At 47.6% G+C, this 27335-nt stretch overlaps 1 protein-coding gene across 1 annotated transcript in view; it reads left to right on the forward strand.

Moving 5' to 3' along the window:
* C16H9orf3 (chromosome 16 C9orf3 homolog) overlaps positions 1-27335 on the forward strand; it is a 233523-nt gene that overhangs the window by 155963 nt on the left and 50225 nt on the right. Inside the window, exons 11-12 of the mRNA XM_005355323.3 lie at positions 11610-11678; positions 11782-11856. Of these exons, the coding sequence (XP_005355380.1) occupies positions 11610-11678; positions 11782-11856 (144 nt within the window). The remainder of the gene's footprint in view (positions 1-11609; positions 11679-11781; positions 11857-27335) is intronic.

The following is a 27335-nucleotide window of genomic DNA, read 5'->3' on the forward strand; positions in this document are numbered from 1 at the left end:
ACTTTTAGTGTACCCAAGAGCTCATTGTTTCTGGTATGAGTGGCTGCAGATTAGCTTGCTTTGGCCTTTGGTGGATACCGCCCATCTTCCCTTGAAGTAGAAACCAGATTAGATGGCAAATATCAAACCATCAAAATGAACAAATGAGAAGAGGCAAATGGTCATAAAACCATCTTTCCATATCAGCTACAGCACCGAAGGGAAGTTATCCGCATCTCTTGACTTTCAGTGCTGAGTTCTCAGCTCAAGTCCTCGGCTCCTGTCCTCTGTGCTGAGAGCAGGCAGCAGAGGAGCACAGGTGGCAGCTAGCCAACCAGTAGACACAGTCAGGGTAGGTCAGTGGTTGTCGGACCCCCAAAGTCTACACGGGTTTACAAAAGGGCAGTGTGGAAATTAATGCTCCTGATGAGAGTTTTGGTCTTTCAGCAGAGGCCCTGTCCTTCCAGGTGTCTCCTTGTGTCCTCTGCCCACGTCCTACCTCTGGTCCATTATCCCAGCGTAAGATCCAAGTGGTTTGACACATCAAGTGCAGGACGACGTCACTGCAGTGAATGAGCAAGAGTGCAGGCAGGGTGAAGAGTCAGCTGTATCTCCTTCAAGGTGATGGTTTCACAGGCCACTGTACTGTGAGACTCTGATAAACAGTATTGCTCCTGTACTGGTAGTTCAGATGTTGGATGTAGCTTGGAGCAGCTTTCTTGCCACTGAGCTCTGAGGCACTGAGCAGACCCTCGTTTGATACCTCACTGCTTCTGGACCCATGTACCACACTGCTCTTGCGTTGTAGGTGTGCCTGGTCACCTCTAAGAGGAGAGCCTTTCTCTCCTTGGAATCTGAATTATGCTGGGTTTGAGACCCAGTGTGGCAGTTGGGAGGAATTTCACCTCCCTGGGTGGTGGTGTTCTATAAACTTTATCAAGGAACACTGTTTCTACTTGTTTGTTAGCCTTCCAGAGATGAATGAGAAGAAGCCCAGGTAACAATCAGATTACAGGACCTGTGTGCCTATGCCTAAGGAAGGTGCTGGTCTCAGATACAACCCACAGATGTTATTCTGTCTGACCAGCAATAGGTGAGAAAACTGCTGGGCTTGTTAGCCTCAGAATTCCTACAGATGGGTAAACACCATAGGCCACCTTCATGAAAGGGAGAAGAGCAAACAGCTCCTTGATGGCTTTTCTCTACACGTGCTGGGGATAATGTTGCTGAAGGACAGGTCGAATCCAGAAGATGCCTCCCATAGTCTGGCTTTCTGTTTAAATCACTAGACTATTTACTGCTTACAAAGCAAAACACGCTGAACCAGCGCTATGCTGCCCACGTTTACGAGAAACTGCCACTCTCACAGCAGAGCGCCGTGGCGGTCCTTACGTTGAAAAAGCAGAACCTATTTGGGGTTGGGATGATCAAACCCAGATGCTTTTCTAAAATTATATTTTCAGTGCATTTATATGTCTGTTACAAAGTGTGCTACATGCTAAAAATATTTTCCTTTGTAGGCCAAGGGAAATTGCAAACCACACTGAGAGAACACACATAAGATGGTGTTTAAGTGTGCTGAGGGCACCCTGGTTGTTACCGGCCTCAGTTTTACAACCCACCGCCATTGGGCCCCAAAGCTTCACAGTTCAATTCTTCTTTAATTTTAGCAACTTTATTGCCATAAAACATACGGGCGGACAGCCAAAGTCAATAGGTAGAACTGAGGACCGGGGCTCCATGGCAGCAAGAGATTAGAACTCACTGGAGACGGCGCCTTCAGAGGTGCTGTGTGTGTCCTGGGATGGGGAGTCACCCCTGCCAAGCAAAGGTTTAATCTGCTTTCTCTTCTATGCCTTTTCCCCAGTGGTGGTGTCGCTTCTGCTCTGTGCTTGTCCTCCTGTCTGCATGCGTCATGAAGTCCATTTCTCCAGAATTCTCACTGGCCTGGCCTCCTTGAAGTGTGTTTATGTGGTCACTGGTTTTGTAGTTAGGATCATCTGCCTGGGTCTCAACAAATTTGCTAAGAAACTGTGTATAAAACCCAAGAATATATAGTTGCCTACTATCCAAATGCAGTTGTTAAATCTCCAGTGTGCGAGTCTTACTCTGTCACTTTCCAACTTGTTTTTAACACTTTTTTAATCTTATGTCTGTGTGTGTGAGTATCCTGTGAGCACAGAGGCTGGAAGAGCCCATCTGACCCCTGGAGCTGGAGTTGCATGAGGTTGTGCGCCGCTGGATGTGGGGGCTGGGGACTGAACTTGGATCATCTGGGATAATAGGAAGAACTCTACCTACTGAGCCTTCTTTCTAGCTTCTCCAATTTTGGGGGATTTTTGTTTGTCTGCTTGTTTGTTTTTTGAGTCAGTCTCTCACTAACCCTGGGGCTCGCCAGTTACTAGACTGGGTCTGGTTGTCAAGCCTCTGGGATCTCCCTTACCTCTGCTGTCCACTTCTGGGGTCATAGTTCATGGGATCCAAATTCAAGTCCTCATGCTTTCAAAGCATGGGCTTTAACCATGGAGCCATCCCCCCAGCCCTAAGAACTGTATTTTTAAATATAACTGCATTTTTTCCTCTTTCCCCATCTTGCATATCAGCACACCCAGGAAGAAAGCAAGGCTTTGCTCGGTACATGATGCATGGTACCGATGAACTTCTACCCAGAAGTCTGCAGGATAAACATTGTTGTGCCCTTTCTATAGATGAAGAAGCTGACTAGCACATTGTGTTTCTGACGTTTGCACAGCTGTGACTTTATCACATTGATAGATTCAGAGAGCAGCGTAGTAGGGATGCTATATGGTCTTTGTTCCTGTGCTTTGGCACCACGCATTTCTGTGTATCCCAGGCTGGCCTTGAACTCTTGATTCTCCTGACTCGATGTTATGAATGCTGGGATTACAGATGTGACCACCACATCTGGCTTTGTTTCCTGTAGCAAAATATGGCTTATTGTCTTATATGAGAAGGGTCTAGTAGTGGGATTGTTGATTCTCCTCTGTAATAAGAGATATGAGAAAGAGAACCTGCTTCTCCTGTCTGCCACTCACCACTGGAAGGGACAGGTGCTCCTTTGCAGTGGCTCAGATGGGCCACACCTCTACAGACTCCGCCCAAGAATGCTACGTCCCTGTGGGGAGTAGAGGGGGACAGGAATTAAAGATGACTGTTCTGTCTGCTTTGGCACCGTCTCGTTTCCCCCCTCAGTAAAGTGTGTGTTTCTCACGGGCTCGGAGAGGTTGTGTGATGCGAATGTTCAAGAAGCAGCTACAGTGCCCTGCTCTCGGTCCTCAGAGCCCCCCCCCCATTGCACCTGGGCTTCATCCCGGGACAGTGAGGCCAGATAGATTCACAGCACAGCTTCAACAGCAGCAACAGCCTAGTTGGTTGTGCTAGCCTGTTTTCTGGTGACCTTAAGACCTCAGATAGCAAGGAAGACAGGAAGCAAAGCTAAAGGAGACCACAGTATTTGTATAATAGGTTAAACCACAGCAGGAAAAGAGTCAGGACAAGGCGAAACCTGGTGGCAGGGCTTTCACCCAGCACACATAAAGCCTAGGGTTCCATGGGCAACTCAGAGAAGGGGAGGCCCTAGGATACTGTGGGCTTTGATCCAGTCTGAGGTGCCCAATAGAAACGTTAATTGGCTGGTGGGCTTTTGCACTGTGGCTCTAAGGGGTGCAACTTTTTCCTGGTGTCTGACTGCTGGGCACAGAAGTTGTGCTGTGTGTGGAGTGGCTGGATTGATCCCCTCCAGAGAGCAGCTATGTTTGGTATCTAGAGAACAAAGAAGACTTGCTGCTTGCCTGATCAGTGTGGGATCAAGGTCACATTCCCCAGCACCCATTCTCCCACCTCCACACACAGTGGGTGGAGGCAGAGGGAGGGAGGGAGATGCGAGCTCTGGCTTCCCTAATATGGACACTGCTGGCCCTGGGGAGCAGTAAACATTGACTTCATCCAGCCCTGGAGGACCATCTCAGGAAGAAGAGAGGGACTGGTAAGCAAGCAACCACCGGCACAGGTCCTTGCATTGTTTTCCCGGAACACCCCCTTCCATGGAGTGTTTGGTGAACAATACCCTAGAAACTGGCTTTCTGTCATAATTATTCATAGTACAGTCAGCAACCATAGTCTCCAAAAGGTGGCAGATTTTATATTCCTCTGTGTGTGAGAGATTTTTATACTTGTTAATAGAGATGATTCAGGCCCAGTATTCTGTTTGCAAATTGTGACTTGTTTAGGTTCCTTTTGGAGACCTGACGGCAGGCAGTCTAGTCCGAGTGGGAAGGTTTTATTAAAGTATAGATCTTTCTGGAGCCCTAGACTCCCTGGACAGCTTCTCCTTAAGGGGTACACGAAGCAGTGGCATGCCCTTACACACATGCTTCTGTATGCTGTACAGCACCGTACCATATCAGCCCCCAGGAAGTGATGGGAAGATACCCACGTGTGCTGTCAGCTGTCCACCTGATAAAATACAACCGTACCATATGTCTGCCTGTGCCTTTGGGGAGATGTTTGTCACTATTTCTCCCAGAGCACATGCATGCATGTGCATGCGTGTGAGTGTTTTCTAAGCAAGGGAACCCATTTCTTCAGAGCAGGCTGCCCACACCTCAAGGAAGTCAGCTAGCATGGGCTACTCTTTAATGGAGCAATCCCTCTGAACACAGAGAAGGATCTTTTCCATTGGATAGACTTCCCCCAGATCCTAAGCTAGCTCTGTAATCAGACCATGGAAAGTGTGGCCAGTACTATATGTCAGCATCAGACCAGGCCACCTGAAGACAAATGCTAAAATCTCAGTGCAGGACCCAGAGTCTCACAGGGACTGCTTGCTTCTGTGAGGAAGGACCATGGGAATCTTGTTTTAAGTCTTTTCGTGTGCATGTCTAATGCATGGCTGAGTTTATTCCTAACTACATGCTATGGGAAATGTTCCCTGTGTCAACCCATCAGCCCGTCCTCCTCATCACCATGCCCCCTTCTGCCCATGGGAACCTGCTGTCACAGAACATGGTATGTGGTCACTCTCTGTTTTATTGGCTTTCAGAGTTGGATTCCCTCCAAGCATCTGTATTTTTGGAAGCTATTAGATATGGGGCATCATTTAAACCACCCAATTTAGTGGTTCTCGGCACTGTTGGCACATTGAGATCGCTAAAAATGAGGAGCTTAAGATGACTTTGTGGTATAAATCTTAGTGGTCACCTATATGGTGTGATTTGTTACACCCCCACTACAACATACTGCCTCTTACACATCAACACATCCCAGCACACCCCAACACACCCCACACACCCCAACACACCACCTCTCATACATCAATATACCCCAACATACCCCAATACATCCCATACACCCCAACACACCGCCTCTCTCATCGACACACCCCTATGTATCGCCTCTTACACATCAGCATGCCCCAGCACACCCCAACACACCCCAACACACCACCTCTCATACATCAATATACCCCAACATACCCCAATACATCCCATACACCCCAACACACCGCCTCTCACTCATCAACACACCCCAATGTATCGCCCCAACACACCCCAATACACCGCCTCTCATACATCACTATACCCCAATACATCCCATACACCCCAACACATTCCAGTGCATCGCCTCTTACACATTAACACACCCCCACATACCCCAATACACTTCAACACCACAATATATCCCAAACACCCCAACACACCGCCTCTCACTCATCAACACACCCCAATGTATCGCCTCTCACATATCAACACATTGTAACATACCCCAATACACCCCACACACTCCAGCACACCCCAACATACCCCACACACCCCAACACACCGCCTCTCACATGTCAGAGGTGGGAACCACAGGTGGAAAACCCCATGTGTAATTTTGTATTTCACCTATGACCTTTCTGTAAGATTATAGTGTCTGGGAGTGAATGTCAAGGTCACATAAAGAATTACAGTCAGGGGCTAGGGTGATGGCATAGTCAATAAATCCACAGAACACTTGTAAGAAAGCCCAGCACTGGGGAGGAAAGAGCCTGTAGCTACCTTGTCCAATGAGGGTCTCCAAAGCTGATGTGAACAGCTCCCAAGGACCAGCACCTGAAGTTGACCTCTGACCTCCACATGGACATGCATATGTGCATGTGTGTCTGTATATTCACACATTAAAGATCTATAGCCACACTCCTGATGAAGGATGCAGGATGATGTCTCTTACAGCAGACGTTAGAGGGTTGGATTATATTTTATGGTCCATGTTTTGACGTGGAGTTAACTGGATCCACAGAATAAACAAGGATTTTAAGTGATGCTCCCTTGTTCCATCAAGACCTAAGGCCAGGCCAGACGAAGTGCTAAAGGCACTGGAATTACCCTGACCCGGTTGGAGCTGGGCTGTCCTGGTTTTCTACCAGTTACCAAGGCTCTGTGGTCTCTCATGACTGGTACTTCAGTCTTCAGGTCCAGCCCTTCGGGTTCTAGTAGCTGCCTTGCTGCTTGTTTTTGATAGTTATACCTTGATATGTAACAACTGCTTCCTGTCTTGAGTACCCAAATGTGGCACTGGATTACTGCCCTCCGTGAGAAAGATGGCTTAGAGATGCCAGACAGCTATTGGATCCAGACCCTGACAGAGTGTCCAGGTGTTCGTAACAGCATCCATGTTTCTGCGTCAGCGTGGTGTCTGTTCTTCTCGTTTGCAGTAGGGTCTCCATCATGCTTGTGTGTCCAGTGTACATTCTCCCTGCCAGCTTTGGTACCATTCAGATAAGACATTGGGTCCGTCAGCATTTTTCTGACACCCGTGTGTTACATTCTGGTGGTGTTTCCTAATATTTTCTCAGACCTTTGTAGAGAATATAATCGTCATCATATGGCCTTAGCTTTACACAAAACGTCTAAGTGCTGTGCTGATGGAGAGAAAGGCTGGAAACATGGCATTTTCCCAGTCCATCAAGGAGAAATGGAGATTAAAGGGGAAAATTAAAATCCCAATACTTTATTTATCATTGTCTCTCCTGCCCAAAATGGAGCTAAGGCTGCTTCCAAAGCAGATAGATACTACAGAATTTGGCAGGAAGATGGGCAAGGAGCATAGTTAATATTCCACAAACTGTCCCTGAGGTTCCTACCCTGGCTAAGGAGAGTCCCCAAAGCACCAAGTATTGGGGAAGATTGATAAACTAGTTTTGAGAAGGTGAAAACCAGGAGCCTAGTCTGACCACTCCTGACACTGATACCAGAGAGAAGTAAAAATGCCAAAGGCAACAGCCCTCTTCCTGGTAAGCACAGCTGTGAGTTTATGTCTCTCCATAAGGGACAATCGCTTCTCGCCAAACTTGCATGGTGAGAGGCCATTCCTAGAGCACAGGAAGATGAAGGCCAAGGCCAGATTTATGGAGGTCTGACTGAACCTAAGAATGAACTCTTATGCCCCTTGTGAAAGTTTAAACAGCAGTAGTGCAGGAATACATGGGAAGTGTGTGTGTGTGGGGGGGGTGATTTATTTATTGATTTATATTATTTTTTTAGTAGCTGCACTATTGCACTACACAATATGTAGTTACCATATTGGAGAGGATCATGGGGTGATTGTCTTGGGGCAGAGAGTACAGCTCAGTAGAGGAGTCCTGGCTTAGGGTACATAATGCAGGGCTCCTTCCTCGGTACTAAAAGGATAAGGGGGAGAGCATCTTACACATTGTCCAGTTGGTTGTGCTCTGCAGAGGGTTCTGGGTACGCGGATGAATTCAGGGCTGCATTTACAGGCAGGAAAATGTAAGTCTGGGCAGGGACCAGAGCCCACAGTGGGCTGCCTGGTACGAGCCACACGTCTCTTCTGAAAATAATGCTGTGGAATCACACTCACCTAGCAGGGCTAAAATCTCCAACACTGATGGAGCAGGCAGTTCCATGAAAGCTATGTGCAATTCTTCTAAACTCAGGGAAAGCAGGCATGAGGCCTGTTACATTCTTGCAGATTTAAAGCTATAACACTTTGTCAGTCAGCCCTTACTCCTGACTTGTTCCTGCTGCTTACTCTAAAGGTCACTCTCTTTCCAGGCCCCCTGGATTCCTGCTGTTTGGTTTTCTTTTGTTGGTTTGTTGGTTTGTTACTCAGACTGGTCCAGAACTCACAGCCCTGCCACAGCCTCTGCAGTGATGACATCACGAATGTGGGCCACCATGCCTGCTGTATGCTAGCAACAGAGTGCTTAGCTCTTTGGGAGCCAAAGTCCTCGGCTTCCCTCTGCAGATGGTTCTCCCCTGGCTTTGCCTAGGGAAGCATAATTTTCTGTCTGTGGGAATAATTAAAGGGCTCCCCATGTTTACCCTACGGGGTTTCCCGTGTTGTGCTTTATTCACCATATAGAAGCAGGAAGAGAACACCCACCCCATCAATACGAGATTGGCATCACTGCCTTTTCCTGTGAGAGGAATAACTTCCTCTTCCACCAAAAAGAAAAAAAAAAATTGAAAAAGAAACCCCAAAGCGATGTTCTCTGAAAATAATCTCCAGTTTCTGCTTTGAGCACGGGTTTGTTTGAAAGCAGAGGCATTTCCTCGGGCTCTGAAATTGCCTTTGACTGTTAGGAATTGCTTTGACAAAAAGTTTTTAAGAAAAACTTCCTTTCTAAATATGCCTGTCAACTAGCTGAGGCATTTAAAAAGATAGAATTCAAGCATAAAGTGGTCCATTTTTAAAAGATAGCTTAGAAGTGCTTTTGCCACTCTGGAAGATGCTAGACTCTTCGTCCCCAACCACGGAATTCAGTGTTTTAAAGGCTTCTCCACAGCCTGCTGACATTTATATCAACTCATAAGCAAGGAGGGATTTAAGTAAACAGAAGAAAAATGCGCTCAGGTTGTGTTGAACAATAAAAACACTAATTTTTCTAGTGTTACATTTCATTCTGACTTTAGCCCCCCAACACCATTCTGAGCTGTAATTTGAATTACTGGTTACAGGGACCTTTCATTTTCTGTTTTTGTTTTTTACGTCATTTTAGAACTGTGTTCCTTTTTAAAAAATTCAAATGTATAATTTTGTGCCTCTTACAAACGGTGATATTCTAGCAGTTAAAGAAATTGGAGTTAGAGAAATAATCATCATAAGACACACACACACACACACTTGAACTGTGTGCCGGGTGTTCCTCTGCCCCTATGTACTTCATTCACTTTAAATAAACCTTTATTACATTTATTTATTTAGCATGTGGATGACTGTGTGTTGGCACAGGTACCATGGTGTGCGAAGGTCAGAGGAAACCCTTTGGGAGTCAGTTCTCTCCTTCCACCACATGGCTCCTGGGGATGGAACTAAAGTTGTCAGGCTTGGTAGCGAGTGGCTCTATCCACTGAGCTATCCAGTTCCATTCGCTTTTAAAACATGGAATGTTTGTTGTGTGATGGGCAGTACTTTTAGACAGAAATCAAGAACAAAACAACAGGATGTTACCCTTCCAAGTGTGCTTAGGAGGTCAGCATTTGATTGGTTAATAATAAGAATAAGTAATAGGGTGGCAAGATGGCTTAGTGGGTGAAGGTGGGTGCCGCCAAGGCTGACAACCTGAGTTCTGTCCCCAGACCCCACAAGGTGTGTGTGTGGGGGTGGGGACCTGACTTAGACAAATTGTCCTCTGACCTGTATACACATGGCATGGTGTATGCATGCCCACGCTCCCACACACACGTACCCACAGGATAAATTAATAAGTAGCCTTAAAAATTGTACCAAACTAAGTGAGCCTAATGTAGGCTGTGGGCTTTAATTGCAGCATCTTAACACTGGCTCTTGAGACGTCAGAAATGTAGAATGTAATTGCATTTTATAGATTACACAGTAGCAATGGTAGATAATATTCTTTCTGGAGATCGGAAAATTTTAACTGCTGTAAAAATGGGGTCTCAGTGACAAAGAGGGAAGGAAGCCAATACAGGCAGGGTGAATACTGGGGAATACTAGAATTTGAACTTGATAGTGAGGAGGGATCTTTCAGATGTGATACATGAGCTAAGAGCCAGAGGCAGGCAGTGTGTGTTTTCCGTAAAGCAAAGAGATGGAATTGTAATTTCCTTTGGACAGACACTCGTGGCTTCCCTGTGGAAGGGGTTGTAAATGAGGGAACACGGTGGGAGGCATGCAGAGTGGATCTCAGCTTTGGAAGTTCCTGGAGTCAGAGCCCTTGTGCCCCTGTGCTGGGCCAGGATGACCAGAGTTCCAAATCTGTGCTCTCATGAGCAGTGGTTCTGTGGGGCTGTGGATCTGAGAGCAAGCTCACATGTGTGTTTGAGATTACAATCAATGAAAATTATAAGGCAGGAAATAAAAGCCTTTAAATACTATCCAACCATAACAGGTTCTCGTAGATGTCTGTGTAAACTTAGTTTATAATAGTTACCTTTCTTCCTTTTAATAAACTCTTTGCATTGAGCGGTTTGTGTTAGTGTTCCTAAAGGTGGCAAACACCCACGGGAATGACTGAATAAAACAGTGTCTGCCATGGTGAATATATATTGATTCTTGAATTATGAGCAGCATGAAGCCTGAACACTTTAACGTTCACTTTCTGTTTAAAAATCAAGTAGATCTACATAATGCACGCTGATAATTTATATGTTTACGTGTATGCGTGCTTCCAGGCTTTCCAAATTGTTAACTATTTCTGTGCTTTCCTCTTAAAGGAGGATAAACTTGGTTGTGACGGATTTAGCAAATGAATACACATTTTAGTACCTGGGTAATGAGGTACAAAATTGACTTCATCTACTTACGTTCTAGAGTTAGTTTTTGGTTTGGTTTGCGTTTCTAGAAATAAGAACACTGCTAAGAATCCCCCACTCGAGCAGGCCTGTTGTTTATTTTAGGACATAGGCATCTTTAGTGGCCACATGAGGGTCCGGCTGTGCTTGGGAATGGAGGGTACAATAAAGTTTTCCACTCTGACGTCTCATTAAGCAGCTCCTCTTTGTGTAAAGTACTCCGTCGCAAAGTTGCTTCTATTTAAAGTCCCGAGTTTGATCTTGGCTTTGATCTAAACCTTTTGATCTTGAAAGAAGGATGGAGTAGCAATAAAGAGGGCCCGACAGACTTTCTTTAAAGAAATGCGATAAAGTTAAAGGGCGGTCAGAGTCAGCCAGTACCGGCGGCACCGCAGCCTTTCCTCAGGCCTGGTTGGCACGAAGGACGGAGGAAAATGGGGCGAGTCCATCCTTGACTGTGGAACAGGACCGCCCCCCTTCCACCCTCGTGCTATGCAGGTCCATGGGGAGACACGCACAGGGGACTCCCCAGGTCACCTGCCACCTTGGAGGTGCTGGCAGGAAGCTTCCTCCGGAACCCTGGCTTAGGATGGGATGGAGGATTCTTCCATTCCTCAGCCACAGCCTCAGACTGGACCCGGAGGTGTGTGGCAGGGGAAGGCGGGGGTGGATGGATGGATGGGTGGGGAGAGGCGTATGGGGGCGCAGGCCCGGGTAGAGGGTGCTTTCCGAGAACAATAACGGCGGGGACCTGGGAGCCTACACCTTTAAGGCAGGCCCCGCCCCGCCCCGCGCCCGCCGAGGTGGCCTCGTGGCGCTGGGCTCCGTGAACTTGGCTCGCTCTCCCTGCAGGCGCTGCGGGAGGAGCAGGAGGCCGAGGACTGCAAACGGAGTGGGCTGGCAGGACGAGTGGGCTCAGAGGTGAGTGCGGCGGGCAGAGGTGGCAGCAGCGCACTGTGCTCCAGGTGAGACGGACGCCTGCACCTCTCGGCCTTCTTGAAATACTGTTGGGTTTTGACTTCAGGTGGCGAAATGGATCCGACTGAACCGCAGACCCCGAAAACGCAAACGAGGGAAGCAAGAAGCCGCCTTTGAAAAGGTAGGGGCCCTGGAGGGTGCTGCCGGGAGGGGTTCCTGTGTGTGCTGCCTTGTGCCCGGGATTCAGTCTCTGCTACTAGAATAGCGTTTGGGGAGTTTGTGTTAAATTTACAGCAAGAAAGCTTTACCCGTGTGGGCTGTTGATAAACAGTGGTGTCCGCCGTGACCGGGATGGGGGCCTGTCGGGTGCTCCTTACACTGCCTGGTGCCTCCTGAGAAAGGAAAGCTTCTTCTCGGCGGACCCCCATAAGCAACGGTACCCGCGCCCACGCAGCCAAATCCCTACCCGGAATCCTGTGGGAAATGGGCAACTTCAGAGTTGCCGGGACCAATTTTCTTTTCTGTCCATCAAGTGAATTTATCCCCCTGAATTTAGAATTTTAATAGTTAGTTTATAGACCTTGCTCCCTGCTCTCCCTTGTGAATGAATGCTTGAGGTGGAAACTTGATTCATCTTGAAGTAAATATTTTGAAATCAGGTGAGTAACCTATTAGCCCCCTTTCTTATTGAAAAGGGGGCAAATGTTAATGGCATGTTTTGGTTTTGTCAGTTTTGCTTAAATATACTTATGCAGTTGGGGGTGGTGGTGGTAATAGCGCCAAGGGACTAAAATAGTGGTGTGTTGTTGTTCTGCCGGGATGGATGACGAATCACTGGGTTCTGAAGCCAAATTCTTGCTGATAGCGATGCTGCCAGCTTCTGTGATGTGTTGCCTTAGTATGGGCATCGTGGCGTCTGAGAATGTGCATGAAGCTCACAGTAAAGAAGATGTGGAGCTCCCGAGTGCACTTGAGGGCACTCAGGACCACTTGGAGGAGACCAGGGTTAACTAGGTATATTGTTGCTGGCACACAAGGGGCCCTGAGTGTCTGAGAAGTGCCCCCCACCCCGCTTTGTTAGAGAGAAGCCATTTATGTCAACTCAGTTCAGCAGTGGTAAGAAAATACTCTTTTTAAACAGAAGGATTTGGGGATGTACCTTAGCATGCTGTAGCAGGTTATGGTTGTTGAACTCTTAAAAGGTTTGTGAGTGATGAATGAGATCATAAAATGTCTAAAGAATGAAAAGCATTATTTGTGCCTAGCACTTGAACAGATGTTTGCAGTCAATTATTAGGCAAAAAATAAGATCAGCCACACATGGAAAAAGGAGAAGTCATTATCGAATACTTGGTATCGCCTCTACCAAAATCTGAAGCAGTAACTGTGCCTCAGAACTGGGGAGGCCAGAACAACTGAGGCCTCCACCTTGGAGCACAGTCAGCCTGCCCGCCCGCCACTGTGTCCTGGTAGACCTGCTGGAGGCTACACCTCTGTCTTTCCTCTGAGACCATGTGGGTAGCGGTTTAGGGCACTGGATGTGCCTGGTGGCCATGTGTTTTGTCCCTGTCCCCGCTTCTCCCAGATTCCACCGGCACTGTGGAGGGCTTGTCTTGTGTTAACGCTGGAAGAGCCGTGTGTCCCGGGAGAGTTAGAATGGAATCCGAATAGCACAGGGCCCAGGGGATGTGTGTCCCCTAATTCTAAAATGAGGACGACTGGCTGAGAGTTCAGCCCAGGTCCAGGGCTCGGATGTGAGCCTGTTGCTGGTGGAGCCTCAGCAGCTCACTCAAGAAGAAAATGGTCTGCTAAGCCTGGCCTTGGTGACTCATGCTTTAAATCCAAGCACTCAAGAGGCAACGGTGTGCACATCTCTCTGAGTTCAAGGCCAGCCTGGTCTACGTAGTTCCAGGACAGCCAGGGTCCTGTAAAGAGATCCTGTCTTAAAATAAAATGATAATGAAAACGTCTGTTGGGCCACAAGCAAGTTAGCTCCTGTGTCCTTCCTGTGTCTCCACCGTGGGTGCTTCTGCTTTCGCCAGTTTGACAAGACTAAAATGGGAGTGTGCTTGTGAGGCCGTTCCTTCTGGACCTGGCCGCTGTCTGCTCCTTTGTCTTCTTTGTCCTTGCCCTCTCTCGGGCTGGCCAGGTGTCCTCCTTCCTGTCCTCCACTCCTCAAGTGTCCCCCACATTCAGGCCTCTCTGGGTTGGCCTGGATTAGACTGGACTGGACTGGGTAGATTTGGCTGAACTATGGAATAGATCTGAGCGGCTTTGACTAAGTGGCCTGCATCTACGCTGGAACTGGGATGTTTGCCGTCTATAGGCGGATGCGGCTTTTACTGCCCAGTGAAAAACAGAACCTCCTGGCTGTCTTGAGAAAGGAAAACAGCCATGGCAGCAGGCCAGGCTCGGAGCGAGCCGTGTGGAAAGAATGTCATCTTACAGGACGCATTTGCTTTCCCCTTAAAGAAAGAAGCAGGACAGCCCACTGCCTGTGCTCGGCTGTGAACCAGCAAACAGTAAGTTAAGTGACCGTGACACCAGATAAGCGGTTAGAGCGCTCCCTGGACTCTCCTGGCCACTGTGAGCTTCCCTTTCTGGCCATTTCTGCTCGCCAGAGAACCGTCTTTGAGGACTTTGCCTATCTTTCTGACGGACTGTCTTCTCTGCTGTGCTTCTTCTTGGGATGTTCCTTGACGTTCATTTCTGTGTTGTTCTAGCTCCCGTCTCTCTCTGTCCACGGCTGTAACTGGGTTCTCTCATGACTGTTTCCTCTCTCCACTTCCTGGAATCTTTCTCTATTCGCCCTGATTTTCTCCCCTTTCCTATTGTTTCAAATGCCCATTATTTAGTTTGAATAAATTTTGCAACCAGAAGGCAAGAACGTGAGTGGCCCACCGAGGACAGTCTGAGGCCAGCTCTGTGGGGTCAGTTCCAGTTGTGATTTCAGTAGTGAGAAGTATGTGCGTAGGTTGTGCGACGTGATCTGTTGGCTTTAGATCACATCCATTTTTAACTTGAAGATTAAACACAAATTATGTATCACCGTTAGAGAGTAAGGGCTGATATCTTAAGACATATACATGTGAACAAAGTTTAGATATCTTTTAATCTAAGAATTAAAATATGTATTACAACAGCACCTTATGAAATAGTATATTTTAAAGAAAATGCACTTGCAGTGAGATTGCTCCTTAAAGAAAGAAAATTTCTGTTATTAGAGTCCAAAGAATCCCACATCTGATGATGACGTGGAGAAAGCGTCTCGGTGTGTATGCTGAGATCCGAAGTTGCCTGGCCACTGGGCTGACTCAGGAAGCCATCTTCCACATCTGGTGTGTCTGCAGCAGGCATCCAGGGTGCGATGGGCCGGCCTTGGTGCGTCGTGGCTTTCACGGGGAGCTGACATTCACTCCCCAGAACCTGGAAAGCAGAACTTTGGGACTTGCAGTTTTCTGAAAGGTGGATTGAAATGTGCAGACTTATTAACAACCGGAGAGTGCGAGAGAGACCTGTGGGTGTTGAGGTGTTTGTGGCTAATGGCATCGGGCTGTCGCTCTGTGTGTTCTCTGATGAAACCCTACAGTTTGGAGCATTCTCACTCTGCTTTGCTGTTGTTTAGCTAGTTACACACGCGAGCCATACAATCCATGGTAATCTCTGTTGGGATAATTCACCACGATTTTTAAATCTGTGTCGACCCAGTGAGGCTCGCATATTCAACACCATTTACTCCTTTGAGGTGCATTGCACACTTTTGTGGCAGTTGTGCCGTGAGAACATGCAGAATGTTTTAAAGGTAGGTAGTTCAGGCTTTAAATGTTCTACTGCCGTGTTTGTCTTCTGTGACAAAGGTCTTTTATATTCAGTTATAATTCTGGAAACCAGTATTTAAGTTGTTACAAAGAAAGTTACTTTTGCCTGTGCGTATAGAGGCAGTGGTGTGTGTTAGGCTTCACTTGAAGCCGTCAGAGCTCAAACCAGTAAACCAGCCCGTACAAACTTGGAGCATGTGACCAAGCACCACCACCCCCAAACTGGTAGCCACTCCCTGAACCCAGAAAACTGGTGGGTTTGGGCAACTACCCTTACACCTGGGGCAAGGGTCCCCTGGAATTCCCTGGCTTGGTGCCCGTGCCTCTGTTTGAGAGTGCTGTTGCTCTGAGAGAATCTATAACTAGTCCACACTTGCAGAGCTGTGGCCTCGTACAATGGCTTCATTGATTCTTGATTTCCATAGAAAAGCTTTATGGGTTCTAATGAATCACCAGCCCGCCCTTCTTCACCTCCTCAGTGAGTGGCTTTGTGTCCTGTGTGCCCACTGTGCCTGAGTGATGGGAGACGGAATAATTTATGAGAGGTTGTAAAGAAATCAAGCAGAGAGGTGTGTTTGTGTGCAATGAGTTGTGTTGCAGGGATGCTGAGGGACCCCTGGGTACCTGCATCTTGTTTCTGCACCTCCTCCTGCCCTTTTATTTCTTAGAAGTCCTTAACAAACGTATTATTCTATATGCAGGTCTCAAGTCAGATCAGATTATGTAAGTTTCTTGACATTTTTTGCTTACTTTAAGCTAAACCAAGAAAAAATTGCTGATAAAATATATTTTTGTAACCTAAGAAAGACAGTTTAATTTGTATAATTTTATGTTATTAAATTCTCATCTGTTCCATAGATTGATTCTTTTTAAGAATCTGCAATTTAAAACCAGAAAAAGATTCTGACAATTCTGTGTATGGTAAAATCCCCGCCAGCTTTAAGCCGGCATAGCAGGAAAATTAAAACAATGACCTGCCTGCCCTAAACGGTCCTTGTAACCCACAGTCACCCACTCATCCTCACCCGCATACTCAGAGGCTCCGAGTGGAACCGTTAACGCATCAGTAGCCAGCACTTGCCACGTGGCGAGCGCAGTTCTGAGCCTCACACGCAGTAGTTGATGTGAGTGTCCCACGAAAGCCTGTCACAACCAGCATGGTGTCGGCTCCTCTGCCTAGGGAGGGCGGTGTGAGCAAGTCCAGTGACTGCTACAGAAAATGTCGGGCTGCATCTGAACTTCCTGTTAGGCCTCGACCACCAGCAGCACAGAGCGTGCATTTCTGAATTAAGAGCGTCTCAGCCAGCATGTATTTTGAAAACACTTGAAAGAGTGCAGATAATTGCACTTGTGCTGATTTTAGTGTGTTTGATGCCAGCCACCACCAATCCTCCACGCCAAGAAAGATGAAAGCCACTTTCATATAAAACATAAGACTTGGGTTGGAAAGGGAGGTGGGAGAGGAACATTTTTTGTGGCTTTTTAGTTACTTTTATAGGCAGCATTAATTTCATTCCTGTGACAGAAGGCTTTCATTGGCAGCCGCTCTAAGCTTGGGCATTTTAATGAGCCGCTGTTTTGTGCCTGGGCTCATATGGCACTAATAAGATGTTATTTTTAGTAGCACCTACTGGTGTCACCTTGGGTTAGGACCTGTCATTGTTTCCATTCATCATGTGTTAGAGCAGGCAGACACATGAATGTATTCGGCCCAGAGAAGCCAGCCAGAGTCTGTCTGCTCTGTGTTCATCCACGAGTCCCTGTCTGTCTGCTCTGTGTTCATCCACGAGTCCCTATCTATCTGCTCTGAGTTCATCCATGAGTCCCTGTCTGTCTGCTCTGTGTTCATCCACGAGTCCCTATCTATCTGCTCTGAGTTCATCCATGAGTCCCTAGCTCTCGGAACTCACGTGGTTCCATAAGTGCTGTGTGATTGATTAGACGGTGAAGCCCATAAGTGCTATTTACTGTTACAGCCTTACCTTGATGCTGCAAGATTCTAAAAAACTTATCTAGTCAGGCAGTGGTGGCACAGGCCTTTAATCCCAGCACTCAAGAGGCAGAGGCAGGCGGATCTCTGTAAATTCGAGGCCAGCCTGGGTTACAGAGTGAGTTCCACAATAACCAGGGATACACTGAGTAACTCTGTCTCAGAATTTTTTTTTTTTACCAATTTGTTAAATTGTGCTATTTATTTTGTTCCTTGCTGACAGTATCCATGAAAATATGCTGGTCAAGATTTTCTGGGGTTTCTGGAGGAGGTTTCTTTAGTATCTTCTAGAAAGAGGGCTTGGAGGCAGAAAGCCTTGACACTAGACCTGACTTTGGCCCTGGGTTTGTGACGTGGCTTTTGTTTCCCTCTGAGAGCCCAGTACACAAAGTGATTAAAGCTTGGCTTATTTTTGTATGAATTGGTGGATTGGTTCTGTCATTTTGGGGGGTTTGGAGCAATGTCTGGTTTGGTTCTCCAGTTACTTTTTATAAACACCCTTCTTTCTGTGATGTGAGCAAGGAGGAAATTAGACACCATTTCTGTTCCTTCACCGTTTATCACGTGTCCTGAAATATGCTTTTACTTTCAAGTAATCGTGTACGACGTGGTGAACCAGCTGTTTTCCATGGCACGCTTGTAGATCCACACAGCTCAGTTTTGGTCATTGCCAGGAGGGTCAAGTGTATGCCTTCACTATTGGTAGCACACACCTCCTCAAGGTGTCCCCTTCACTCTGCACACCCTAGGGTCACTCTCAGGTGATGTCTCTTCCTGCCTTGTGGTTTTTGGGAGCTGATTTGGTGTCTCTCTCGCAGGAAGGGTTGTGGAGACGATACTGGTCACAGCTGTGTGGTTGCCGATCTGTCCTTAGCCCTCGCCTTCACTTGTTCTTCTTTCTCTGATCTCATTCCTTTTCTTCAGAGTGACCCATTCTCCCCTTGCCTCCCACCTGAGTGCCTGGATTTCTTTTTCTTTAAATTCTAAAACTTTTACTCTAAAATGCCTTACTGTGGGTCACTTCCCACAGTTGCTACTTGGCTTTTGAACTTAGTTTTCCTGGTTTGTATGTTGAGAACATCGGTTTCCTACTCTCTGTGAGCAGACGTAAGCCTAGATGCGATGTACCTGAAGTACTTTGAGTCCGTTCCTCCGGCGTACTCTCGAGACTCTGCTCAGGATGTTTGAAGTGTAGAGACTTCGTGTCTTTTCAGCTTCCTGAGACATGAATATCACTGGCTCTACGTGATGAGAGGAGAGACCCTTGCCCCACTCGGGGGGATTGACTGAAGAATACGGGGGCTTCTGATGGAAAATTCCATCTTCCTTCTGTTTTTCTCTCTCCTACAAAACCCTGTTTCTATGTTCTAGAGAACATACACGGAAAAACGATTACCTATTCTTTAGTAATGAGTAACGTAGAAAGCTCAAGTCAGCCAGCGACCAGCACGTTGTCTGGAATCTGTTGTACATAAAGCCCTCTGTCAAAAGCTGCTGGAAAATACCAAGGAAACGAGCTGTCGTTTCTGACGAGGGGAAGATACAGCACAGGACACACCAACCACCACTCACAAAGCAGTCTGCCGCAGATAACAAAAGCACACGCAGGGATGAAGGCTGCCACTGTGCTGAGCTTCACCTGAGGACATCCACACTCAGGTTTCATGCCTGGACCTTGTTTGGATAAAGCAGCTTTTCACACACACAAGCAGGAAGTTACGGTGGGGAATTGAGTAAGTGAATGAACTGAAACCATTTTAATACTTTGGCCTGGTTTGCGGGCACTGATAGGGAAGGGCTTTGAGTGATCCGTGTGTAACTGGTGGTGGTCTTTTTACTCGAGAATGCATTTCTTGTGTAAATGCCCTCTGTTTTTGCAGGTGGGACTAGAATCCATCACTCAAGTTCTGTCAGCACTTAAGAACCAGGATAGGCCAGAAATGTGACCTTATCTCTGATCATTCTTTACCAAATTCTGTTTATTTAGACAACTTTGTTGCTAACTTTATTTCATATTCATGACATAGAAAACCTGGGGCAAGGAGTAAAGATTATCAAAAAGGAATTGGAAAAGGCAGATGCTGAAAGCAAGCAGGTGAGGTCCCTGTCAGGGGTGCAGGAAAATCTCAGTAGGTGGGCGGAGAAGGTGCGGGTCTCCAGGCTGACTGCAGGATATTGATGTGTTCTGCTCATTCCACCCTGGTTATTTTGTAGAATCAACATTCAGATGGTCTTCTTGAACAAATAAAGTGTGAAGTTAGCATCCGTCTATTGCTCAAAACTCTATGTGCCTCCTGTGCTGGACGTGATAGTTCTTAGTCTCCTCCCTTCTGCACTCCCACTGTCTTTTTACTGGCTGCATTTCTGTTTTAACATTCGGTTTCGAGACAGAGTAAGAAGTTAAGACGCTTCAGTATTAGCGGCGGTGATCCATTGTTCCAGAATTTTCCTGATTTTTAGTCTCTTGGGAGTTTTTGGAAATTGTATCCTGGCACTGAGAAAGTGTCCCATGTTCCCAGCAGCACAGCTAAAATGGAACCCTTTTTATTTTTTAAAGTTAGCGTCTTTCTGGTGATGGAAAGCAAATGGACTTAATGGACCCTGGAAGTCTGAGCATCTCATGTGTCCACAAATCGAAAGTTTTGACTTCTCAGCTCTTGGCCTCTGAACGTCCATGTGGAAGACTCCAGCTTCTCGTGTATATGAGAGAGAAGGGAGACAAACTGATTTCCCAGCTCATACCGTGAAACCATGTAGAAAGGGGGAACGATCTCAGAATATAGACTTTCTGCTTACAAGGTAGCAGGACTCAAAGTTTGCTGTAATCTTCAGCTGCAGTTTCTACTGTTAGTCTGGTGTTCATGAAGAGAAAAGCGTATGTAAGCCAAGAGACCTTGAACCAGCCACAAAAGGAATCTGGAAACAGACGTGCAGTTTGGTCTCCTCTCTAACCTTAACTAACATGTTAGTATCCTGGGTTGAGGAATCACCTCAGCAGCTCTTTCTGATATGAAGAGGAAGGACGCTGGCTGCCCCAGAGCCCAGAAAACACCGCGTCGAGTCTTTTAATGACTGTTGAGCTGGGTAGATTTTATGTGCCATGAAGTTTGCACATATGCGGTAGTTTGCATTGAAAGAAAGTTGTCTGGTTACTGGTTGCTGCCTGTCAGTCTGACTGGAGAGAGGAGCCACCTTAAGCGTCCCAGGTCAGTCCTATGGGTGCTGGAGCTGCAGCGCCACAGCCCAGTTCCAGAGTCTCTGTCACCCCGAGCTCTTGTGCCCATTTCTGGCCAGTCCCCATTCCCATTCCTAGCTCTGTGCTTTCTGGCTTTATAGCTTGCCTTTTCTAGAAACTTCATTGCAGTTGACTCATATATGGCTTAACTGTCTTACAGTGTTTGGAGCTGTTTCAGACAGCTCTCTGTCTGCAGTTTGGTTTGTTTTCTCTTTGTTGCAGTGATATTGCATTGCTGGATTTACTACATTCTGTTTATCCATTTACCAATTGTTAGACACACTTGGAATTTATTTTTTGCTGTAGTTTCTGTTGTTACACACACTGCTTCATTGGTATAGCTGCCCTCGTCCAGACACGTATCTTCTTTTCCTTTGTTGGGAACTCTAGCTCGGCCTGCGGCAGGTGCTCTGTTAGCGGTCCCCACCAGCGAGCGGCATCCCTGCACCCTTGCCCACCGCTGTTACTGTGCAGTCGCGGGTGCAGCCAGCCGGTTCTTGAAAAGATATGCATGTGTCGCCCTTTAGTCCCCCATCTTACAGACTTTGGCTCCAAAAGTTGGAAATCTGGGTGTCTCCCCAATGAGTCACCACACCTTCAAGGCCAGTTGGCTCCTAGCAGCCTGCTCTCTGATGCAGGAGCTCCTGTGAGTCAGGGCCCTTTGTGTCCTCACAGCATTCCTGGGTGTGGCTCCCTCTTTGTCTCCTAAAGATGGCCATCCTCACCCTCCCTCGAATGAGTCTGATGCTGCCAGCGTCCTCTTGTCCTTCCAGCAGAGCCCAGCTCTGCTGAGACCTTGGGACCCCATGTCACCTTGTGGAAGGGTTAGGTATGTTCCCCTTTTGAGCCTGGTGGGAGTTATATGGGTGCCCTGGCTTTCACTAAACATTGGATGCATTTTTAGGACCCCTTTTCAATAATGGTGAGAAAGGTCGGTGACCCGAAGGCATGTGACTTGGGCTTTCCCTCCTGATGCTGAGACGAGAGCGTGCTGGTCTCTGCAGCAGCAGATGGAGCTTGTCTAGCTGTCTGCCTCCAGGCCTTACTCTGCTTCAGAGCAGCAGCAAACTCCCTGTGTCTCGTGTCACCCTGTCTGTTGTGTCCTCCCAGCTGGCCTGGAGTCCTGACGCATGGTTTTATGATGCTGACATGCATTTCAGGTGGATGCTGGGTAAGTCATTGCTGTGGATTCTTCACGGAGCTTTTCTTTCACTTCTCAGACACTCTGGTCCTTGCAGCATGTATGATTCCCAGTGCATAGCTACTGTGAGGCCAGAGAAAGAGAAGGTTCCACAAGTGTGCAATGTTCCTCTAGCTGTCTGTGAAATTACTGTTTTCCTTGGATATTCTTAGTTGCATGGAGGTTCTGAATGTTAAAGAGAAGTCAGAGTTTTGGACCTGTGGAAATCTGACCATGTGCCACGCTGCATACAGCATAGCGCATTGGGAAGACCACGGAGTAGAAGGCAAGCTCACAAAATACAGTCACCACTGGCAGGAAGCTGTCAGAACAACTGGAAAAGCCACAAATCACACAACCAGAGGAGTAGGCTCTGTTCTAACAATCACTCGAGATCCTAATTGCGTTTGTCTGAGGGCCTCATGAGAAGACAGGGAGGCGATGGCCATGCTGCTTCGCTTGAGAAGCCGTGCGGCTGGGCTGATGACCTATGGCTTCTGCAGCTCAGATCCTTATCTGGTTTTCAATTCCTAGGCTGTGTGCTGGCCTGATTCTCCCCTGCCTCCTTTTTACTGCATTTTCCTCTTTTCGGTACCCCCACCCCCACCACACACACACACACACACACACACACGCACGCACGCACGCACGCACGCAGAGGCACACCAGTTTGGGGTTCTGCATGAAGATAAATGTGAGGCCAGACATGCTGAGTCTGGGCCCTGGACACTGAGGGGGACAGGAAAGGAGTCTAGTGTACCCTGGAAGGCCATCCCCAAGGAAACCCTTATGCTCTGGCTTGTTTAGAAGTGCACAGACTGCACTGTCTTGGCACCAAGGACTGGGCCAGACAGGCTGGCTGCTGTGGGGACAGCCAGGCACCCACAGGGTTTGTCACAGACCAAGCAACTGTGGCATAAAAGTGAGTGCGTGTTTGTGCGTGTGCACATGCACACGTATGCATGCATGCATGTATGTGTGTATGTAGTATTAATGTATATTGAATCAAATGTAAGTGGTCATCGTACATTGGAATGAAGGGTAGCTCACCCCACTGCCTTCCCTGCAGCCCTCAGATATTTTGAGTAGATGTAATGTTTCCATGTTTGTGCATGTTCATACCTTGATGAGTTTCAAATTTAGTTAAGGAAATTTTTCTTTGTGCTTGAAGTTTTTGAGTGTTCTACTCAGGCATTTTACCACTGAGGCACATCTTAAGCCTATGAAATTTTCTTACTATTTGTTGGGCTTTGCTTGTTGGGCCAGTCAGACCATCCCTGAAAGCATAGTGATAGAATTAAAACTGCACATGGAACATGAAGGTTCGGTCCCTGAGAACGGTGGGCTGCAGAGGGCAGGCGGAGCAGGCCGTAGGGAGGAAAGGAAATCTGCTGGCAGCTGCGGAGCAGAGCTGTAGGCGGGTGACGGCCGATCAGACTCCTGCAGGCTTCCTCTCCTCCACTCTCGAGGGAGCGTGTCCGGTCATACTGGCCCTGGGGCACACTTTGCACCTGATGTTGGGTATAGCATGGTCTCATAAACGAATGCTGGACTGTCAGAAGACAAACCAGATTGACCTGGGCACGTCTGGTAGTAGAGGATCCATGCTGGGCTGTGTGCACACAGGTTGGGAGTGTGTGCCTAGAAACATGGGGGAGGGGCCCCGCATATGCACCACCGGACTGGCCTTGGTCTCAGAGCTTTTTTGGTTTGTGCTGGGACCTACTCTGTGGCCAGCCTCTCCCACCCCTGGACTGAAGCTGCAGATACCGTTTCCAGAACGGGCAGTTTGCTTGTGACTTTGACTCACCAACCGACCAAGCCTTAGCGGAACTGCTGGGTATAATGCAGAGTCATTGGCAGCCTTGCCCATCTAGGAAGCCGCTAGTTGGAAACAGTGAGGGTTTGAACAGACAGAGCACTAGAGCAGAAGGTAAAAAATGTTTCTTTGCTTCTGCTTGCTCAGCTTCAAACTCATTTTCTGTTAGTTTTCTCTGCTGTTTTGAGACAGGGCCATGCTGCGCAGCACAGTCTGGCCTGGAGCTAGATACCCCTGCCCCTGCTACCATCAGCACCACCGCCCTGCTCCCCTGTGCATCTAGAACTCCCCATGAAGTTTGCCATAAGAGAAGTCAGACTCTGGCCCAGGACTCTCTCCAATGTCACGTGCGAACCTGGGCTGGCTACGTCTCACTTCTTTCCTGGGTAGAACCTGTTCTGAGGTCACAGACTGGTACAGACAGCTCCCAGTGTGGGTTTTATGGATTACTAGTCTTGAGTGTGGTTTGGGCACCTGGAGACTGAAACACATGCTTTAAATGGAGAGCAGGGAAGAAGCAGATCTTACTGCACCTTTGTTACAAAAGCCGTTACCAGCATGTGGACAGCTCCTTATGACGGACCTTAGAGCCAGGTTAGAAACAGTAGTCGGCCAAAGTGCCCGTTGGTGAAGGACATTGTACTTTCCAGGCCGTTTTTTACTTTGGTTTTCTGAGTCATGCTAACTGTGGCTGGCCTGTTCCTGTTTCTCTTCCCAGAACATGTGGTTTCCTGAGCTGCACTCTGCACAGAGTAATGTTGTGGTCCCTGACTTAGAATTAAGCTGAAATCTGGTGCTTTTCTCTGTCCTTAGAGCCCTCAGCACTGGGATGTGAAGTCACATGGATGGAGTGAAGTCCCATGTTCCACTATTTTCTCTTGGCCACTCCAGTCTTTGGAAGCCTTGGAATGGCTGCCTGAGACCTGCCCACAGCCATTTGTCTTTACTGAATTGAGAGGACAGGAGCCCTAGAGCTGAGGACAGATAGGGATGTATTGTCCTCATGGGCTGGCGGGAATGTCCCCAGTATTAGGTTTCAGGTGGCAGCTCTAGCAGGTGCCAGCCAGATGTAGCAGAGGCATGCGAGGTCTGCCTTCCAGCCTCACCTAGAAGCAGCCCTGGGTGGCTGCCTTTCCTGTAACCTCAGTGTTTAGAATGTGGAGGCACTGTGAGGGGACTTCAAGGTTGTCCTTGGCTACAAAGGGAATTTGAAGCTAGCTTGCTCTACCTGAGACCCTTGTCTTCAGAAAACTGCAAAAACTTAACTGGTATCTGCTAGGAATTCCCATGGCTCCTCCTAGGGTACTTTAGTGGAAGCCACCAGGGTCATTTGCTGCTTTGGGTGTGGTCTTAGTGAGCTAACTTTACAAGGTCTAACCGTCCACAATCCATGTTTGCTGCTGTCCTGATCACAGAATGCTAGGACGGCTTTCCGAACAAACGCTGCACTCTCTACCCGACTGCTGCTGCTCCACGACAGAGGAACGGTTTTACAATAACTGATTCTCAGGTTGAATCGACTTGAAATACTTAATACGGTTCCCTAAGCTCAGACTTACTAACAGAACCCACTTAGACACTAAAGAAGTGGGCAGTGTTTGTCTCAGCTATGAGTAATGGGCTATGCATGATTAAAAAGGCTTCTCAGAATGGCCTTGCTTATGTAATCAAGGATCGATACATTTTAGAAGGGTTTTATAAGTGAGCCACACAGTTACTTGGTAATCAGCTGTCATTTTGAAGTAGTTAAAAGGGTCCTTGGACAAAGCCCAGTGGACTGACTGTGGCTTCCTAATTGCTAAGGATTGAAACTCCCTGTGCCCTCTGAATTATGAGCATTCTTGAATTTTTTATGGGGGATGAAATTATTTTTTTATGTAGGATAATTTTCATGTCAAATGTTGCATTAGCCCCCAGTAGCAGTACAGGCAGGCTGTGGTCTTATCCTCCCAATCCCCTCTCCTCTCTGAAGTTAGCATGCAGAGTCCAGCATGAGAAAGCGAGACGGGTGCGCTGAGTCCCAAGAAGATGCCAGCCGCCGTCTCGAGCAGCCCCTGGCGTTCTCCGAGCATTCTAACATGGCTGACAACGAGCAGTAGCTGCTCTAAGACTCGGGCAGTTAGGGGAAGGGTGGAGGCCTCTGGAACGTTTCCTCCTGTCAGCAGAAGGATGGACTAAGGATTTCAGAAGTCAAAGGAAGTGACACCCAAGCGATGGCTACAGCAGTTTCCAGACATGGCGTCGGTGTGCCCTTGTTGACTACCGGTTGCCCAGACGGGGCATGTGCGTGCAGAGACTATGCACCACCAGCCAGAGTAACTCTCAGTAGAGGAGACTTTGGGCGGGCAGAACGGTTTTATTACTTTCTTCTCAAAATAAAAGGAATTCTCTTGGGGTTGGTGGGAAAGGAGGTGAATAGAGCATTTCCTATTTCCTGCCTGTGCAACTCTTTCCACAGCAATCTGTTTGTCATAAAGTGGATTTTTGCCCAAATTGGCTGCAACCAAAAATAACTTCACCCCATTTCTGTCAGTTTGGCCAACTTTTCACATGCGCAGTTTGTGCTGCTTCCTCTCCTAGTCTGAACCTCTGTGAGGATGAGGCCCTGAGGTGCTCGCCTTCCGAATGTGCAGGTGATGGTGTGTTTCTGCACTGGGTCACAAGATTGTCCTTACTCCTTGTCTCCCATGCTTCCCAGCCTCCCCTCATTAACTTTTCTGTCACCTTGTGGCCAACAGAACCGGGCTCTGCGAAGCCACTCATACACGGGCTGCCAGGCTTCCCCAGGTCACAGCTAGGAGTTCAGTAGGTGCTTGACAAACATCAGGCTTTTCAGAGATGGGAGGGGACAGCAGGCTAGGGCGTCTCAGGTCACTGCACACTCTGCTTAGTAGATTGATGTTTTCATTATGGGTAATTATTAAGTTGATGTTGATTTTAACACGTGCAGCCTAACTTGGAGATTTGGAAGGTCACAGGCTTGTGTTTGTTTTAGGTTATATGAACTAAACATAGACCTTCACCAGTTTCTCATTTCCTTACTGTTCAGTGTCTGCTTCCACCGCTTTAAAAAGTCCTGTGTTGTTAGTGTGGTGGGCTTTGCGGTTCCCAGGCCCCAGCACTGCCCCCGCTGGCTGGTGGTGCACAGTAATGATTGGGCCCGGCCAGTTCCTGTCTAATAGGGCCATGACCTGGCTTGAACTCTGTAATGAAGAAGGAACAGACTTGCTTGCTCCTCTGCATGCCTCTGTCTCCCCCACACTCCTCTATTATCCAGGAGGAAATTGAAGAGCAGATTTCTGCGTTCTCCTGATGCTCATAGACTGATGTCATCTTTTCCACTGCCCCACAGTCAGGAAAGCAAAAGCCACACAGCACAGATCCAACACTCCACAGCTGCCCAGGGCTTCAGCTGTTGGCTCTCTATGCCTGCTTGTGTTTTTAACAGCCCCGAGAAGGCATAATTTATATACCATAAACAATTTGTGATTTTTATTGAATTAGTCAGGTTGTACAGGCATCACCAAAATCCAGGTTTGGAATGTATTCATCGCCCTCAGAAATTCTTGGTGCCTGTTAGTGGTCATTTTCCATCCACCATCCACCCCAGCACGGGAA

This window comes from Microtus ochrogaster, chromosome 16 (genome assembly GCF_000317375.1).
Source record: "Microtus ochrogaster isolate Prairie Vole_2 chromosome 16, MicOch1.0, whole genome shotgun sequence".
NCBI classification, from domain to species: Eukaryota; Metazoa; Chordata; class Mammalia; order Rodentia; family Cricetidae; genus Microtus; species Microtus ochrogaster.